The sequence below is a fragment of the Poecilia latipinna genome, unplaced genomic scaffold (assembly GCF_001443285.1).
Source record: "Poecilia latipinna isolate Pla-1442-1.1 unplaced genomic scaffold, P_latipinna-1.0 Scaffold1740, whole genome shotgun sequence".
Lineage (NCBI taxonomy): Eukaryota > Metazoa > Chordata > Actinopteri > Cyprinodontiformes > Poeciliidae > Poecilia > Poecilia latipinna.
The window spans coordinates 17,574-35,804 of record NW_015114356.1 but is presented as its reverse complement, the minus strand read 5'-3'; the positions used below and the strand labels follow the sequence as shown (position 1 = coordinate 35,804).

The 18,231-nt window shown below is 40.3% G+C and overlaps 2 protein-coding genes across 4 annotated transcripts in view; one reads left to right on the top strand and one right to left on the bottom strand.

Annotated features, from left to right (window-relative positions):
- The first annotated feature begins 74 nt into the window (after positions 1–74).
- rlig1 (RNA 5'-phosphate and 3'-OH ligase 1) lies at positions 75–6,352 on the top strand. Of its 3 annotated transcripts, none has more exons than XM_015060744.1 (7): positions 76–309; positions 938–1,052; positions 1,794–1,889; positions 2,001–2,117; positions 3,075–3,272; positions 4,753–4,922; positions 5,883–6,352. In XM_015060744.1, exons 1-7 carry the CDS (start codon positions 220–222, stop codon positions 6,060–6,062), a joined length of 966 nt encoding a protein of 321 aa, XP_014916230.1. In that variant the 5' UTR covers positions 76–219; the 3' UTR covers positions 6,063–6,352. The 3 variants fall into 3 exon arrangements, with proteins under 3 accessions (XP_014916231.1, XP_014916230.1, XP_014916229.1); XM_015060743.1 differs by having other exon boundaries at positions 78–309; positions 935–1,052; XM_015060745.1 differs by lacking the exon at positions 1,794–1,889 and having other exon boundaries at positions 75–309; positions 935–1,052.
- A 98-nt stretch (positions 6,353–6,450) lies between these two features.
- The window catches only part of LOC106964946 (centrosomal protein of 290 kDa-like), a gene marked incomplete at its 5' end in the record, with an annotated part of 28,479 nt that continues 16,698 nt past the window's right edge, over positions 6,451–18,231 (bottom strand). Inside the window, 11 exons of the mRNA XM_015060738.1 lie at positions 6,451–6,820; positions 8,188–8,282; positions 9,221–9,294; positions 9,669–9,810; positions 10,156–10,325; positions 10,414–10,536; positions 10,624–10,788; positions 11,489–11,575; positions 13,514–13,648; positions 14,991–15,665; positions 16,262–16,385. Of these exons, the coding sequence (XP_014916224.1) occupies positions 6,576–6,820; positions 8,188–8,282; positions 9,221–9,294; positions 9,669–9,810; positions 10,156–10,325; positions 10,414–10,536; positions 10,624–10,788; positions 11,489–11,575; positions 13,514–13,648; positions 14,991–15,665; positions 16,262–16,385 (2,035 nt within the window). The remainder of the gene's footprint in view (positions 6,821–8,187; positions 8,283–9,220; positions 9,295–9,668; positions 9,811–10,155; positions 10,326–10,413; positions 10,537–10,623; positions 10,789–11,488; positions 11,576–13,513; positions 13,649–14,990; positions 15,666–16,261; positions 16,386–18,231) is intronic.

The window sequence follows — 18,231 nt, the reverse complement described above, 5'->3', positions numbered from 1 at the left end:
ATACTTAAAAAAATCCAGTACAGCGATTCATTGTTGTGCAACTTCCCTCCAGGCCACACAGTGGCGCTAACGAGTCTTCCCTTAGAATTCACAGGAAGAGTCACGTCAAGTTGAAAACACATCCACACATTCTAACCCACTAGCAGCTGCTGACATTTTTTTGTTTGTTTTCGAGGTTAATTCAAAACATTTCCAGTGAAAATAAAGCCGGAAGTCGCAATGCGGCGCCTGGGCTCCGTTCAGCAGAAAATCCCGTGTGTTTTTCTCACTGACGTGAAGGAAGAAGCGTCCAGAAAACACGAGCATCAGGTGAGCGAGAAGCAGCATCACCAGTATCAACCTCTGATTGATTCTGCTGCTACTGTTACACTGCAGGCCGCAGCACTCTCTACCTACAGCGGTCTTCTTCCGCAGCCATACCTTAATGTTTTCAGAATGTGTTTCATTTACTTCGGGTCACTTAAAGAACCTTTTCGTGCAGCAAAAAGGTTCCAACAATCTCAGAGTACTTGTCTGTATGAATGGAGAATGCAAAAAAAGTTTCAGGAAAAGCGAAACGCTTACTTTAACGATCTAGATTGTTCCCTCCCTGCCCACAGTACGCAATGTATTTCCAGTGTACAACGATAAAAATGCTTAAAAGTGCGGCATGCATTTTTTTCAGCATTCTTATTACGTCAATGCCCTGTAGAACAACATATAGTCAAACTCTATCGGACTGAACAGAAAGTGTTCTTGAACAGAGGTTTCACGAAGCCAAGAAGTTACATTTTAGCCTCATCTAACCAGAATGTCTTCTTCTAAATGTTTTTCTTAAGTGGGACTTTCATGACTTTCTTTCCATTCTTCCATAGAGGTCAGATTTGTGGAATGAACAACTTTTAAGGAGGTTCAGTTTGTATTCTTTATACTCCCCATTTTGTCTCGTCTTCAGCAGTTTCAGGTTGTTGCGACTGAAAACGTGAACCCTGTGGCTCTAGAGGCTAACGTAGACTGCGCCTTCGCCACCGAAAAACTGGATGGCACTTGCTGCTACGTCGCTGTTTATCAAGGTGTGTGCCTCTCAGAGTATTGACTCTATAGGGCTCTAGATCAGATCAGGGGTGTCAAGTCAAAAGGACCTGCGGGCCAAAAAAAGAAAAAAAAAGTATTTATTTCACCTACTCCACAATAAACAAATTAAATAGATTTGTTGCTGTAAATTATTCTAGATCCAAAATTTAAAGGGTTTTGCAGGTTTGCTTTAATAAAATAAATTTAGTTAATTTTCTATTAGCAAAATGTACAATTTATTTATTTAGAGCATGGTAGCAGTATAAAAAAAACACATGAACAAGGACTGCAAAAGACACATTTCTTTTGTCTTTTGTCTACTCCTGCTCGAAAAGGAGTAGGAAGAAGTAAGAAACTTATGAACTTCTTCCCCATAAACTTATGCCATATTTTCAGATGGACCCTCATTCTGATCAATTAAAATCAGAATTTAGGTCATGCTTTCTTTGAAAATGCTTGTTAAATTTAGCAGAGGGACAGATTTGTATCATTCTTAAACTGAAGTCAGGTGCCATACACAATCAGTCGAGAGCATGCAAAATGGCTCCCGGGCCACAGCTTGGACACCTCTGCTCTAAAGTTTCATTGTTTCAGGAAAAAACAAAAAATCTGGGGTTTTTTGCTTAGACCTTAAAGCTTTGTGGAATTGTCTGTGTTAATAAACCCAATGATATTATTATAAAAGGTGATTAGAGAGGCTTTTTGTTGACGTTATGACTGTAGTTGTCTGTTTTTATTAGGCCAGTTTTACCTCTGGGCCAGGTTGGACAGGAAGCCCAACAAGCAGGCAGAGAAGAGGTTCAGGAAGCACCAACATACTCACAAAAGCTGTAAAGGTACCGTCACTTTAGCTAGGTACACGTTTCCCATGCTCCAGTGGTTTGGACTAATTAATAGGAACAACAGAGTTCTGATGATTTATCTCAGCATTTTGGATTTTCTTCCAGATTTCTCCTGGAATGTTGAGGAAGATTTTAAAATGGTGCCCGAGTCGTGGATTCCTGCTCACAGAGTCAAACATAGCAACGGACATCCCATTCCTGACGAGCACGGACACATTCCAGGTTCTGATGCCTTCTATCGTAAAGAAAAAAAAAAGTCCAGTTTTAATTCAAGGGTTTAGTTTATAAGAATATGAGAGAAATTATCAGATATTTATATAGTTCTGTAGTTTAAGTTCAACAGAACAGAAAGTGAAAATTAATTCAAAACTGCCATTTTTTACTCAACGTTGGTAAGACTACAGTGGGATATTAGAATCTGAATTGCTTTTAAAGCTGCAGTATGTAACTTTTATTAAAAAAAAACATGTTTTGAAACTGTCATGACAGAAAAAAAAATCTACCTCCTCTGCCTCTTTCCAGGGCAATCTAGAAACAACCAATCAGAGGCAGGAGGAGGGTCGTAGCGCTGTCAATCATTGACTGTGTGAAGTTACCTGCTACGCTACAGTTTCTGGTAGCAGAACCTGCTGAGAATGCTAAGGCTAGTTAGCATAGCCACCGTTTTCCAGTAACGATAAAACAGGAGGTTGATTAGCAGCACTAAGACCCGCCTCCTGGCTCTGATTGGTTGTCAGAAGCGGTGCATTTCTTCAGACGGCAATAGCAGCACAGCAAGGAGCTGGAGGAGTCAACATTTTCACAGATTATCTGTCTCACATTTTTTAACAAATATGTAAAGAAATATAATTTTTATAAACGTTGCATATAGCAGCTTTAATGTGTTCAAGAAGGAAAGTAACAGTATTCAACGGTTTGAAGCATTAACACATCGCCAAAGTAAGGCAAGACATCAGCAACTGTTGATGTCCATCAATACAGGAAGGGTTTCTAAAGTCATTTCCTGAAAATATGAAGTATATTGTTCTACTAAGAGAGAGATTATCCACATTTAAGACAGACCGTACTGGCCTCAGTTAGCACTTTGAGCGTCTGAGTTCATCGGGGGACAGTTAGGAAACGGCCGAACACGTTGCTGCCGAGTTTCGACAAAGATGGCTGTTGATGGTGCAACTGCAGGCTGGGTCCCGGTGCAGAAGAGCAACAAGCAGTACTGCTGGCACTCCTCCGTGGTGGATTATGAGCTCGGGGTGGCTCTGGTTCTGAAGCCTGGCTGCGACGACGACGACCTGCTGGAGATCACAGCGCTTCCACTGGCAGACCTCCAGGAGCAAACGCTGGAGCTCATCGGAACCAACGTCAACGGAAACCCATACGGTGAGGCAGCTGAGCGCCGGCCGCTTGGGTCCGGCGGGAGGCATAGCTGGAGTTCACTGGACCGTGGATTATTATTGCTTTTTCTTCAGTTTTATTATTATCATTATTTTTAATTTTGTTTTTGTCTCTAATAATCATTCTGCATGCAACCTATGTTTCTTGGACCTCAAAAACCTTTCTTTTTTTTTTTTCAGGATTACAGCCTACAAAGTAACGTCTGTTTTGTTACACTTAATGAGATTTTTTAATGGCATGAAAAAAAAAGCAGCCCCACACACACAGTTGGTCATCTGAGAATGTTTTGAGTAATTTGGCCTAGCATTGGAAAACAGGAAATTATGACTTTTCTAACTTTTCTTGTTATTTTAATCACTATGATTCCCTTTGATCTTTAGCATCTTAGAGCTTATGAATTATTACAGACACAGATATAAAAGACCATCAAAGACCCTTTAACTGGCCTGAAATATTATTGGCATTTGAGAGCAGAGCTTTACATACAGTGAATGAAAAAAAACAAAACAAAAAAAAACAAAGAAAACATAAATGTTTTTTCTCACTGTTTGAATTTAAATAAGGCCAGATTGTCTTTTATATTAGGTCATTTACAGTTACTAGAACCACTTATTTTTTTTCTAAATGCCACAACAGTGAGAGAAAATGTGCCAGAGGTTTATTAAGTTCTTGAACATCAGAAGTTTACACACATTTTCTCAGTATTTGATAGAATTGCCTTGATAGGAAAGACAAAAAGAGAAGTATATTTTTGCTAAAAATCTCAGAAATTTTCTAGAAAACAAAACATGGAGATTTCTGAGTTTGAAAAATCCTAGATTTCTAGAAAAAAAGTTAGAAATTTCAGAGTTTCAAAAGTAAAAAAAATTCCACTGAGAAATGTCCATATATATATATATATATATATATATATTTTTTTTTTTTTTTTCCCCCAAAAAAAAGTCTGAGATTAATCTAAAAATTTCAGCGTTTTTTTTTGTAAATTTATTATTTTATTTTATTATTTCTATCTACACTGGCCCTAATGCACCGCTGATTTAGCAAATGAAAAATCTTATAATGCATAATTATGTCACAGATATGTGAATTAAAATAAAATCCCAAATTAGAAACATTATCTAGAAGTGGTGTGCCCATTAGTCGCACTAGTTAGTGCCAGGCGCTTTGGTAAACAAACAATCTGAGAATTTTTTTGTCCATCTCTCTTTTGCACAACTTTTCTTCATTCTTAAGTGAATTTTGCAGACACAGTTTTAATAAATTGGCATGCCTATTTTCTTAAATATTTTTCAGTTTTAAAATTCAGCTTTTCACTGTGGTCAGAATGTACCTTCATCAACCCTGAACTGTACTTAATATAAAAAATATAAATAAATCCAGCTGATGTGAAGGCGACGTTTTTCATACCGACATTTAAAACGACTTAATGCCTTTCATGTACATCCTAGTCGTCTGCTCTGTTCAGGACTGGGCAGTAAGAAGCAGCCCATCCACTGCCTGGTTCCACATGGCAGCATTCCGGTTAGGAACCCTCCGCCTGTCAACTTCCAGCTGCTCAGCTCCTGGTTCCAGGAGAACTGTGAAGGTCGAGTGGAGGGCATCGTTTGGCACTGCAACGACGGCACACTGATTAAGGTGGGGGAGCCAATATTCTGCCACTGAGGCTATGTTTAGGTTTCTATAAAAACATTTTCAAATGTTTTAAAGGAGCAGTATTTTGTATGATCGACTTTTTTGAGCTTTACATATAATGTTATTCCTGCATCATAAACATATCTGGAGTGTTGCTTTGACTCTTTCATGCATGTTTGATGAATCCTTTAATTTTCATGGCAACCATTCAACTGTGCAAAACGCCTGGGTGGACCTAGCCCCGCCTTCAAGAAGAAGCTCCTCCTCCGAGCTGCTGTTTCCAAGCTTCCCTCTGCCATGACTCCCTCACTCAGCTCCTTCAGACTAACCAGCAGCAATTAGCAAACACCTGGTGGAACTGAGCATCTGCTGAGCTCATTATAGGAGCTACTTCACTGGTAAAAACGTTATTAAAGGGTTAATAGAGGAGCCATGTTGTAAAGACTTCCTGAAGGCCGAGTTTGAGAAAAAGCAGGAGTTTCTTAAAAAGACAGAGGCCCAATTTCAAGAAGTTAAGTTAAAAGGTCAAATTTCTTTTTAAGGCATTTGATATATGTATATAGCATTTTTATAACAACTGAAGTTAAACATTTCTTAATTGTGCTATAAAATGGCAATATATTGCTGGGAAATGCATAATACTGCCTTTTTCATTTTGGGAAATCAGTAATTGGCCAATAGTTGCACATGAAACCGATCTTATCTCCCTCGACAACCACCAGGTCATGTGCACACGTGTGCCCTTAACAGTAAGTTCCACCATTTCCAGCTTAAGAACTTTGTCGCTATTTTTAGTGACTTTTCAGACGAACAAAAAATAAATAAATAAAAAATCGGTATCGGCCAAAAATTGTAATCGTTTTTTAAAGATCATTGGTCAGCCAGAAAACCTTGCTATCAGTGGCGCCCTACTTTGCATCTCTGAAGCTGGTTGGTTGAGTCAGTGTGTGTTTATGTTTGCAGATCCACCGGCATCACCTGGGCTTGAGGTGGCCGGACGGTGAAACTCGCCTCGGCAGCAGACCCGCGGTGGTCCGCCTCGGGGGAGCGTCCGCAGCCTACAGCGACAGCGAGGGCTTGTTGTCATGGTTTTCCCCACTGAACGGACAGCGCTTCAGTCGACTTCAGGACGTGCACTTCTAGCCGTAAACCTCTGAGACGACAAGGATGACGCTCTCTAACAGAAAAAATATCTTTGGAGAACAGAATTAGCAGAAAGTCTTAATAAAAAAAAAAAAAAAAGGTTTTCCATGGACAGAATCCTCATTCTGAAGGTGAAATATGAAGATTCAACCAAACAGTGTTTCAGATTGAAATATAAAGACGGTTTGTAATAGTCTTTGAAAAATAAGTGCATGACTTTAATGTATTATTGTAAATACTGTACATACAATCTTCTGTTGTGTGATGAATAAACGGACACTTCTGACCATTCAAAATGAACTTATTTTAATTGGAAAATACAGAGGAGTTCCTTATAAATAATTACAAAACTATAACTCTGTAACAACACAGCTGTTGTTGAAAAAAACAAAAACAGTAAAAAAAAGTGCTGCTTGGTTGTTTCTCCTGACTTTGATAGTAAAAGAAAAAAAACAGAACATAATTAGAATAGTAGCAAATTCTTTGTAGTAAAACAGTCTGGGCAACCATGCGTTAGCTGATGGACACGCTGGGCATTTCAGCCGTCACACCAAACTGATCGCACACCTTCCTCAGCTGCTCCTCCAGCAGGATGTTCTTCTTCACCTCCAGGTTGTAGTTGTATTTCAAATCCTCCAGCTCTTCGAAAAAGTTCGGGTCGAAGTTCCCCAGCTCCTTCCTTAGCTTTCTCACCTCTGCTTGGAGTTTAGATTTCTGGCTTTCGGCAGCTTGTAGGAGCCTTTTCAGGTTCCCATGACCTTTGAATGCAACATCTGAGATCAGGGTTCGCTTCCCATTAACCTCCACTACACAGCTAGAAGGACTGAGAGCACATCACTGAGTCATTCCTCTCTCTTGACAATCAACAGGACTATCTGAGTTTGCCAGAAGAATGCTATTTACCTAATTTCACTTTAGTGGAAGGTTTTGGGGGAAAGGAAATGTTGCTGTGGGATTGTTTTTCAGTACAATTCAGTTATAATTTGATCTCCTGACTCTATGGGACCAGTCTGAGGTATGGCCCATTTGTTGAAAAGAACTCCACACCAGTGTGCAGCGCAAAGTCCACAAATGCTACATCTACACAGCAGGCAAATCAGATTTTTTTATTTTTTTTTATGATATCTGGCTTTTTCACAGCAGTCTGAACGACCCATTTCCGATCTTTTCAGCCCCAAATGATGCGATTTATGCCACTTCCATATGTGGTGCTAATTCAGTCTGAACAGTCTTTTCACATTTTGTCTGACTTTTGTGTCACCAACGTGAGACATAAGCCATAATTCTGCACCAGAAGAAGTCAGTTCCTGTAAATATGGACGAAGACAGTGGCTGAAAATGACCATATCCGGCTAATCATGAACTTATGAAAGAAGTCTGTCAGTGAAGCGCATCACATCACAACCCCACCACTCTTAGCTCCGCCTATGCATCCAAGCAGGCCTCTGTACGGAAGTTGCAGTTAGTGCTAGACTAAATATCGTTTTGTTGTGATTTTGTGACAGCACCGTCAGCTCCTATTTCTGAATAAACTCTAACAGTGAGCAATAAACAGCTCAATCCATTATTCTGTAAACAGAGCGCTGCTGTGTGACATCAATGATGTTCTTATTGGGACGCGGGTTGCTTCAGGGTGGTAAACCGTTCTCATTGCGGTATGGTTTCATTAGCAGTGTGAACGACCGCGCAGAAAAACAAACATCGGAATTAAGCATGGAACCCTGCTGTGTGAACAAAGCTTTACACATGGACGAGTGAGTCTAGTGGAGAAGAACCTAGCAGACCTGCAGAAAGTCCTGACCTCAATAAGACAGAACACTTCTGAGATGAATTGGAGCAGAGACCTTCTTGTCCAACATCAGTGGACCTTCCAGATGCACTTGTGGGAGAATGGTCAAAATTTTCCTTGTAGAAAGCCTTTTTGGAAAGGCTGAAGCTAAAACATTTTGGTGGGCCGACTACGTTAAAAATCATGAGTAAAGGAAAGTGACTTTTGGCAACATAGTAATTAACCAACAACAGAATGTGCACGAGGTGCTTGACTAGATTAAGTTCAAGTCACGTCACGGTGAGTGTTTTTGTTAAAGAACAGCATTAGTATAGTCGGGGAAAAGTGAAGATTCACCAGGTTCTGGAGAAGCTCCAGCATCCTGCTCCGGGTCGTCATTCAGCTTCTGTTTCGGCTCCATGGTCGTCCTCTCTGGCTCGGCACTCTCCAGTCTTCAGACAAATAAATATGAGTTTAGTTGCATCATCAACTGGTCATCTCCCTGATTAAGTGTGTGTTCATGCAGCATCTCGAGTTTAAGATTCAGATAAATTCTATTTGACTTTTAAAGAATTTCCCAATGATCACTAACCTTTATGAAAATTATGTTTCTCTTGATTTGTATGAGCATCCATTCCCTTAGACTTTCCCATATGTTGCATAACAAACACAAACTTCACTGGGATTTTATATCATAGATCAACACAAAGAAGTTCATGACTACACTGGAAGGAAAAAAGAAACATATGCATTTCTGTCCCTCTTCACTCTAATACCCCTAATTAATCACCACTAGCTTCTGGATGGTGATCACTCTTTGTAAACACAGACAATGCAACAAAATATGTAAATGTCAACTTTTAGAATGTTTCTTCTCACTTTTATTCAATAATTATTACTATGATTTAGAATGAATGCTAAACTGATTTTAGTTGCCCATGAGGTCTGTGTGGTAATATATTATTAATTTAATCATCAGATGCTCCTATTACAATATAGTACCAGACAGTAAAAATTCTTCACCACAATCTTCTCTTTTGATTATAAGAAAATGTGTATTTTTTTAAATTAATCACACATAAAATTTTATATCACTCCAATTGTAGTTCTTAGTTCCTTTAGTCTTTTTCAGACACTTACTTGTCCATTTTGTAGTTGAAAAACACTTTGAAAAACACTGACCTAGTAAACCATTTGTGTTTTGTGTAAGTCTGCCCCAATAATGCTAACAAAGCTAGCTCAAATAGAAACATTTTTTATTCAAATGAAGCATCTACACCTTAGGAGTCCATTTTTCCCCCCACAGTGCCTGTTTTACAATACGCTCCAAATACATGTGCAGTGATGATGGAAAAAAAAAAAAAAAATCACATAAAGATAATTTACATACCTGACAGCTTGGAGATCCTTGGAGCTCCCCACATTAGTCTTTGGAGCTGCTGGAAACTTTTGTAACACGTCAACCTAAATAAGCAACAAACAGAGGCATAAAAGTTTACCTCCTGTCGTCATCGGCAAGAAAGTTTTTTTTTTCTTGTATAATTATACAACATACAATTAAAATCATTTCTAGGGGGTGCGCTGTGGTGGCGCAGGGGTTAAGCACAACCCACATACGGAGGCCTTAGTCCTCGATGCAGCTGTCGCAGGATCGATTCCCGGCCCTGGAGACCCTTGCTGCATGTCTTCCCCCTTCTCTCATTACCCACCTTCCTGACAATTAACTATCAAATAAAGGCCACTAGAGCCAAAAAAATCTTAAAAAGAAAATAATAATAATTTCTAGCAGTAGTAATGTTTCCAGTCAGTCTGTTCCGACTCGACTGATTATCTGGTACCTGATCTTGGAGCTGCCTTGCCCGTGTCTCGGCCCACTCCTCGCGCCTCTTGGCCTCTTTGAGCTGCTGTTTGAGCTCTGACATGCTGGAGGTCTTCTGGGAGAGCTGCTCCTCCAACTCCTTCATCTTGTTCTCAAACATCCTGCCAGTCCAACACACAGTCTTGTGGATACAAGGTTTTCCCTTAGTTAAGTCTCAGCTCACTTACCTATAAGTTTTAGACCTTTTCACGTTTAAGACTAAAACTTAGACTTCATGATGACTTTTTAAGACCTTTAAGACCTGTTATACAGCTTGCTTTCACCAATAGTTTTCTTCTTGCATAAAGACCAGATTTGTGGAGTCCGTTAACAATGCTGTCCAATCGTGTTGTGTTACATCCCAGTAAAACAAATTCCATTTTTTGTTGTGTAACATCCTAAATTGTGGCAGATTTCTAGGATTGAGGGTGTGAATACTTTTGCAGTGCTCTGCAGATTTTGCTAACCTGGCAACAACAGTGGCCCTGGAAGCTTTGCCTTCAGGTCCCACAGCGGCAGCTTTGGACAGAGCCGCTCGCAGCTTCTGCCTGGTTTCCTCCAGCTCAGACTCCAGCTTCTCATTGGTCGCCTCCAGACTCGTCCTGCTCACTCTCAGCCTCTCCGCCGCCTCCACTTCCTGCCCAAGCGCAACGCGGACACTCAGACGAGACCATGGACGAGAAACTGGCACTCGGAAAACTGATGGAACATAAATAAAAAGTCACCCTTTGGATCTCTCTGCGGAGGCGCTCGTTTTCCACCACGATCCTCTCCAGTCCTTTGGTTTTGGATTCCAGTTTTGCGCTCAGCTCAGCTTCGCTTCGATGTTTCAGATTCTCATAGTCAGCCTGGAAGAAAACCATTTTCCTGTCATCTGCAGAAACAAAACCTGGAAACAAAATCCGCGTGAAGCGGAAAGCAAACATCGTGCCAACCTTCAGCTTTTTGTTTTCCTTCTCCAAAGCGGCAACTCTGTCTTGCTCTGCACGGCTGCTGGATTTCTTCAGCGCCTCGTTCTCCCTCTGCACCCTCTCCACCACCTTCTTCATCAGACCAATCGTCTTCTCCAGCTCAGGGACCGTTTTGCCGCTGAAACCAGCCTGATGGAGAACAGGCTTTAAGGAAAATGTTGAACCTTAAAGCTGCAGTAGGTAACTTATAAAAAAAATGTTTTTTACATATTTGTTAAAACTTTCAATGTCATAACAGTATAAGGTTTATACATGTGAAAAAACTGGAGCTCCTCTGCCTTTTCCCAGTGCGCCCAGTGCAAACTGCAGAAATGCACCACTCAATTTGAAACAACCAATCAGAGACAAGAGGAGGGTCTTAGCATTGTCAATCACTCTCATGCTCCCCGCCTTTCAACCTTTGCGAAAGCTGGTCCACCACGACGCAACCTGCCAAGAATTCTAAGGCCAGTTAGCATGGCCACCGATGATGGCAGATGAACGATTTTTCAGGAACGGTGAGTTGTTTTTCCACCATTAGCACATTGAACAGCATTGATTGACAGCGCTAAGACCCTCCTCCCAGCTCTGATTGGTTGTTTTTGACCGGGAGCTGTGAATTTATTCAACGGCAACACTAGCTCAGGGAGGAGGAGTTCGATTTTTTCACTATGACATTCATAGTTCAACAAATGTGTTAAAAAATATAGATATATTTTGAAAACTTACATACTGCAGTTTTAAGTTGCTTTTATCAATTCAAATTAAATTATGTTAAATTATGTTCCTGGAGTGTTTCTAAAACAAAACAAAAAACATCTGTCTGCACAGTAAAGCAAAGCTCTCTTACTCCCCGTAGATGTGCCAGCTTCTTCTCGGCATCCGCACTCTCCTGTTTCAGAGCCTCACACATCTCCTTTAGGTCTGCAACCTGATTCTGTAGAAACAGAAACAGAAAAAAAAATAATTATATATATATATATATATATATACAGTCATGATTAAAAAAGAAAAAAAAAGCACACCTGCTTTGAATTATAGAGTCTTACTTAAAGGATCTGAAACAAAACATATTCATGTGTTAGAATGGCCCAGTCAAAGTCCAGACATAAACCCCATTGAGAATCTGTGGTGAGATGTGCCACGCCCCAGCAAATTCACCTCAAAGACAAAGGCTGCAATGCTGAGAAAAAAATGTTAATCACCAAACACAGCAGCTGCCCTGGCTTCAACCTGTTTGACCTGCTGACCTCAGGGGGGCGCTACAGCTGCATAAAAACAAAAACACACTGAAAAGTTGCTTCTTCCCAAAACAAACGAACACGCTCAATGCTCATATGGTGGTTATGTGTATGTGTGCATGTATATATTAATTTATTACAATGTTTGCACTATTTGAGTTGAATTTATATTACAGCACATGTGTACAGTGACAAACAATAAATTCAGTTTTTCCCCAAGTATTATAAGCCTGGCGGGCCACCAGGCTAAAAGTTGTTTATTTTATATTTTTTATGTTTTAAGACTTTATTACGGTGGCTTGAAGGTGTAAATGGCTTAACAGGCAGCAAACAGGTGCAAATATGCAGCGTTTTATTTGTAATTGCAGCAATGTGTTTTTGATTCTAGCATTTTATTTATGATTGAGTCCTTTTTTTGTTTGCATTAGTTTTGTTGATTGATGGTTTTTACTTCTATTTTCTGTTATTACAGCAATTTTTTTGGTTTGCATCATTCTCTGTTGCATTTGTTTTTTTGTTTTCTACATGTGATTACACCTGGTTTTGCTGTTTGCTGCACCGTTTCACCTGTTTGCAGCTCGTTTAGCCATTTGCTGCGTGTTTGCACCTGTTGGCTACCGTACCTTATAGTTGGTGTTCATGTATTAACCTTCCAATCTTCCAATAACACATAAATATCAAGTGATATTTTCTAATTTCCTGTCAATTTTAAACATTTTTTAACTCAAAAACACAGTGGGCTGCTTAATGAATGACTGCTCTAATGTCTACCACCAGGCTTAGCAAGTTTTCCGGGGGAAACCCTGAAATTCTAATTCTAATTTCCCAAGAGCCCCACCTCAGAGTCTTTAGGCCTCCAATTGTTAGTGAAAAAACAAACAAACAAACAAACAAAGAAACAAACAAACAAACGACTCCAAAAAAAAAAAAAAACGCAAAACAAGCAAGGCTCATCTTGATTGATCTTTCTAAAAACAGACTCGAGCAGCACAACTTAGCTCTTGTAAAGCATGGTGGTGGAGGAGTTTTGCAGTTGTGGAACTGGGTCACAGAATCAACAACAGACTCATCTGTTTAACGCAGCACAGAAATCTGTCAGACAGCTGGAGTTTGGACCACACTGGGTCTTGAAACCATCCAGCTGTGCAGGAAATCTCCAGCAATTGAGGGCATGTTGTAAAGAAGAGATTGTAAAGAAGAGAGTTGAAATTCCTCCATGACGATGTAACTCAATACTGGAAGTTATTGCTGCTTACAGCGGATCTACAAGCTTTTAAACCATGGGTTATTGGGATTTTTTTTTTTACACACGTCTTCATTAAACAATGACAGTATGGAATCAGTTTTGTGCTTCTTCATCTGAATATTTTTAAATCCTTTAAAAGACAAGATCTCTTTATTATATCCTAATGTCTAAAACCATAAAATTAAAAGGTGTTCTTTCTATTTCCAGTGAAATAAAAAAGTAGGCCTGACGCCATAAACATTAAATCAGTTAATCGCATGATAAATTAAAAGAAACTCAAAAGTTTGAATTTGCTTTATTTATCAGTTTTCTCTTTTCTCTCTTTCTACCAAAACTGATCTTCAGTCTGGTGATTTGGTCTCAACTATCCCTTTTGGGTTGGTCATACCTTCAGCCTGGGTAGATCTTGGTTGGCCTGTTCCAGCTGGAAGCGCAGCTCCAAGTTCTCTGAGGCCAGCTTGAGGTTTTCCTTTGAGATGTCCTGATCTCTCTGTGATGGGGTCCTGGTCCCGCGTCCCGAAGTCTAAAGAACGGCAAAGTCTCAGAATGAGCCACACACGTCCAACGGTTGAGTACCGACAAAATGCAGGGGAGGGAAAAGCTTTAAGAAGGAAAATGATTAACAGTAACTGTGTTTCCGTTGACCATATAACTTGATATTCTGAAAATATATTTGCAATTTTGAGAAAAAAATAATATTACTTTTTGATAAGTTTTGTCACTAAGATGAGATTGATTTTTTGGCTTTATCTAAATTGGGTTATTTTGCAAAACTGCAATGGCAACACTTTTTTGCACATGATCAACAGCCAGATGTTTGCCACTGCTTGAAACCATGAAGAAGAGGACAGGAAGTGGTTAGACGACGATGGCACAGCATGTTTTTTAATAACTTGCCTCATGAACAAACTTATTCCTTTTCGACATTAGCAGAATATTGACAAAGTCGATCCCTAACATTCCCAAATTTGAAACATTTGGAATGGAAACACAGCTAGTGCCTTAAAACCACAAACGTCTGTGTTTTATGGGGGAATTTTATGTGACAGGCCAACACAAATGTGGAAGGAAAAGTATATGTGGTTTTGAAAAGTGGCAAAAAAGAGGCTTGAAAACTGATGTTCCCATTCTGTCTTCTTCCAATCTTAGAAAGAACAGCCTGGTAAAAACCAGCCTGCTGTTCTACGCTTTGCTTCCTACAGAGGGTCTGAAGCCTCGGCTACTGAGAAATGATCGCTTCCTGGAGGCATGGACTTTGTTGCAGTTTTAAAGTTCACCCAATGACTAACATTTTTGGGTGTGACGTATATAATACAGACTACAATTCAGAAACAGCGGAGAAAATCGACGTCATCGTTCACAGTTTCTCCCTCTGTTCGCTGATTGGCTTGGTTGAAATTCTACCAGAAAATTCACTTCAATGGGAGAAATCATACACGGATCAGTGGAGATCAGAATCGAGCAGAAATGTGTAGGGAGGCCATGGCCAGGATGCAAAGGATGGGCAAAAGTTTCAGAGTTTAGACCCAGAAAGACTTTACACTGAAAGGTGGTTCTACAAAGTATTTACTTCAGAAAGCTGAATGCAAAAGAACACATAATTTCAGCCATGTTTTGTGTTGGCCTCTCACATAGGTTCTTAATAAAATATGCTAAAGTTTCTGTTTGTGATGATCAAGGGATAAATACAAAGAGCAAGTGGAAACCTGAAGGCTGTGATGGACAATGACAGGGAGGAAACGCTAACGAGACATTTCACTGGCTGTGTGTAGCTCTGGTTCTGCCATGTCTAATGCTATCACAGCTCTACCACCTCAGCAGCCAGGGCTTAAAGGAGGGCTTGGGGGATACACAGGCTGGAATACCTTCTGATACTTCACAACTTCCTGTTTTTGTGTTTGTTTGCCCCTTTTTGCGTGGACAATTCTCTCCGGGCGTTTGCTCAGAGTGATACTAGAATCAACATCAGGATCAGCTGAGAAAGAATTCTGGTCATCTTCCTGTACTTCCGTTCTTGTCGTCACGTCTTCTTCTTTCTCTTTCACCTTTTCTTCGGCATTCTGGGTCCCCTCCGGGATAACTCCGACATCATCATCATCATCGGGATCCATGCCTTCACTATCTGGGTCAGGATCGCCCGGTTTCTTCCTGCTTTCGCTCATTCCACCGGCTGTCGTTGCCTGTGTTGCAGACGGAGGCGAGATGGATTCCGTCCTTTCTGACAGATCATCAGAATCGGCACCATTCCCTTTTGTGTCAGGCGGTTCATCCTGTTCCACATGCTCCGTAACGTCACATCCAACAGAGATGCTTTCTTCATTTTCTCCAACAACTGCTGCTGTTTGCCTTTCATCTTCCAGGCGATCCGCATCAAGGTCCTCTCCTCCACCCGCCTGGCTCTGCGTGGGCTCCCCTTGTTGGTCAAGGGCGCCTCCTGCGGGGTCGGGGGTCTCAGGAAGCTGACAGCACGATGCTCCGTCCTCAACATCAAACGTGAGTGAACAAATCCCACTAAGTGCCCGGGAGGAGAAGTGTCTCTCCTTTGCAGGCAGTGAATCAGATCAAACCCAGGAGGAAGATGAAGAAACAGAGGAAGACTGATGAACAGATCGCTAAACATCTCCAGACCTTCAAACAGAGCATAGGCCAAGTACTACATCTTGAGGTAAATGCGATGTCCTGCCATGCTTGTGAAATATGTTGCTCATATTCATGTCTTCCAGGCGAGCTCTTAAACAGAAGAAATGCTGGTTAATACAGCATAAATATGTTCTCTGTTGTTGACTTTGCTCCCAGATTCCAGTCCTCCGAAACAAGAGAAAGAAATGTCAATGTCAAATAAACTATTAATCTTCCATTTACTTTAGTGCTTTGATGGTAAAACACCAGAACAATGTTCCTACCGGACTGCTCCTTTTGACTAAAAAGGAGAAATGAGGACTTCTTTCCATTAGCGAGGCCAAAACCAATTCTTTTTTTTTTTTTAATACCTGACCTCTTTCGTTTATTACTTCAGCTTTACCTGCGAATATGAGCTTTGTTTTAACGAGTAATAATTCAGGGACATCTGATATGAGATAAAAAAAAAGTCAAATGATTGTATTTGAGCAATAAATATGCAGCTTAAACACTTTACCGAGGGTCTGGAAGAGGGTTCCTTGGATATCTGCCTCTCTAAGGAGTGGAGTCTCTCCTCTAGAAGATGGTTCTTTGACATAAGATTATCCATGGCATCATCACGAGGCAAGGCCTGCTGCTGCCTGCACATTCAACACGACAGAAAAGGAACTTTTTACAAATATAAGTCTGAACCTTTCATTCTCACACCTCTAAAGAAAATCCGGTGCAACGAAATGCCTTTCAAAGTCTACTTATTTCATGTGCATGATTTAATCTCAGCTGTCCTGTGAGAAGATATGAATACTTTTTTTTATAGCTCCATTGTAAAATAGTAATTTCTCATTATCTATTAAGGCTCTGAACATTCTACATAGATAAAATGCACATACCGCTCATAAACATGTTGAATTTGCCTGATATGAAAATATTGGTTTGTGTTGGAAACTTCTCTTTATTTCAAACTTGAGACATGTATCAAGAGGTTAGCCTAGCCTTTATGTTTTCTAAGCTAAAAGTAGGAGTGCACCAATTGCAGTTTTCTTACCAATCACCGATCTTTAAAAAGCCAGACTGCTGATTCCTTTTTTTTGGTTGATACTGAAAGCTTCTCTCCATTTCAAACGTGCCCGAGACGTATCAAGAGGTTAGCCCATCATGTATGCTAACGTTTTCCAGGCTAAAAATAGGGGTGCAGAACGTGCACTGACTGAAGTTTTCAGGCCGATTACTGTACTTTGAAAAGTCTGACCGGCCAATTCTGATTTTTGTTGATACTGAAAATTTTTCTCCATTTCCCAAGCCATGTATCAAGTGGTTAGCCTAGTGTATCCATTGTAGTTTTCTGGCCAATCAGTTCAGTATTTTAAACTTGAAAAGCTGAGATGTTCCCTCTAAGCTAGCTATTACACCACTTGAGAACCATTTGCGAGATTTTTTGATTAATGGAAAGATGGACAATAGCTGTTTCTGTACAGTAATCTGTGCATAAAATGTTCATTAGTGTCTCATTTTATGTCACATTGCTTTAATTTTACTTTTGCCCACTGACAGATGGGTCATATTCCAAACACCCATCCATTCATCCCTTGTAGACATTATTGAAAAGGTTCTAGCTATCATTGCTTATCACAGTTTTTCCTTCCACTCAACTTTCCATAACGCTCTAAACAGCCAGGTTCTTTTTCAGTGACATTGTTGATTGTTAGTGTTGTCTGCTGGATAAAGCAGTGTTCCCCATAAATGTGTAGGCCATTCTATATACACAAGAGTTTGTATTATATGTTATTTTTGTATTTAAATCATTAATACTGTTAGTGTTTGTAAGGTTATGAGTTTATTAGAAGACAAATCTTGTTTTTTTTATTAGCAATAGTTCATAGTTATCAAAATTAGTAGAAATAAATGCCTATATCTCACTGTATCTAATTTGTTGATCATTCAATGATAATGTGATTCATTAAGATGTCACTGCACATCAAATTCCAAAACTGTCCCACTCTTTCATATGGTTCATAGTCTCTGAACATGTAGCGTGGACGTTCAAGTCAACTTCTGCCAGCAGGTGGCACAATTGAGTCCGAGTCAAATGTTAAAGGTCCTGTCAAACGCTTGACCTCGCCATGTTAGTGGCAGCAAGGTGTTAGACGGCAGACTCTTCAGTCTGCAGATATCAGATCGAACCCTCAAGAAGAGCGGAGCACAGCGTGTGAAACGTCCGTCTGAAACGCCGACACGCAGAACGTTAACCGTCGCCTCCCTGACCTGACGTCTGCGTCGCAAGCGGCCTTCAGTTGGCTCTCGCAGCTTAATGAGAATCTACAAACTCAGCGACGTTGACTCCAGAGTCGAGTAAAGGTCGTCTCTAAAGGTCATTGGTAAAGCCTTGGGTCTCTGAGGAGGCAGCTGGGACCAATAAAACTGTCTGACCGACAAGTTCGGAAACCAGAGCCCTTCCGGAAGTTCGCAGCTCCTGTCGGATAAATGATC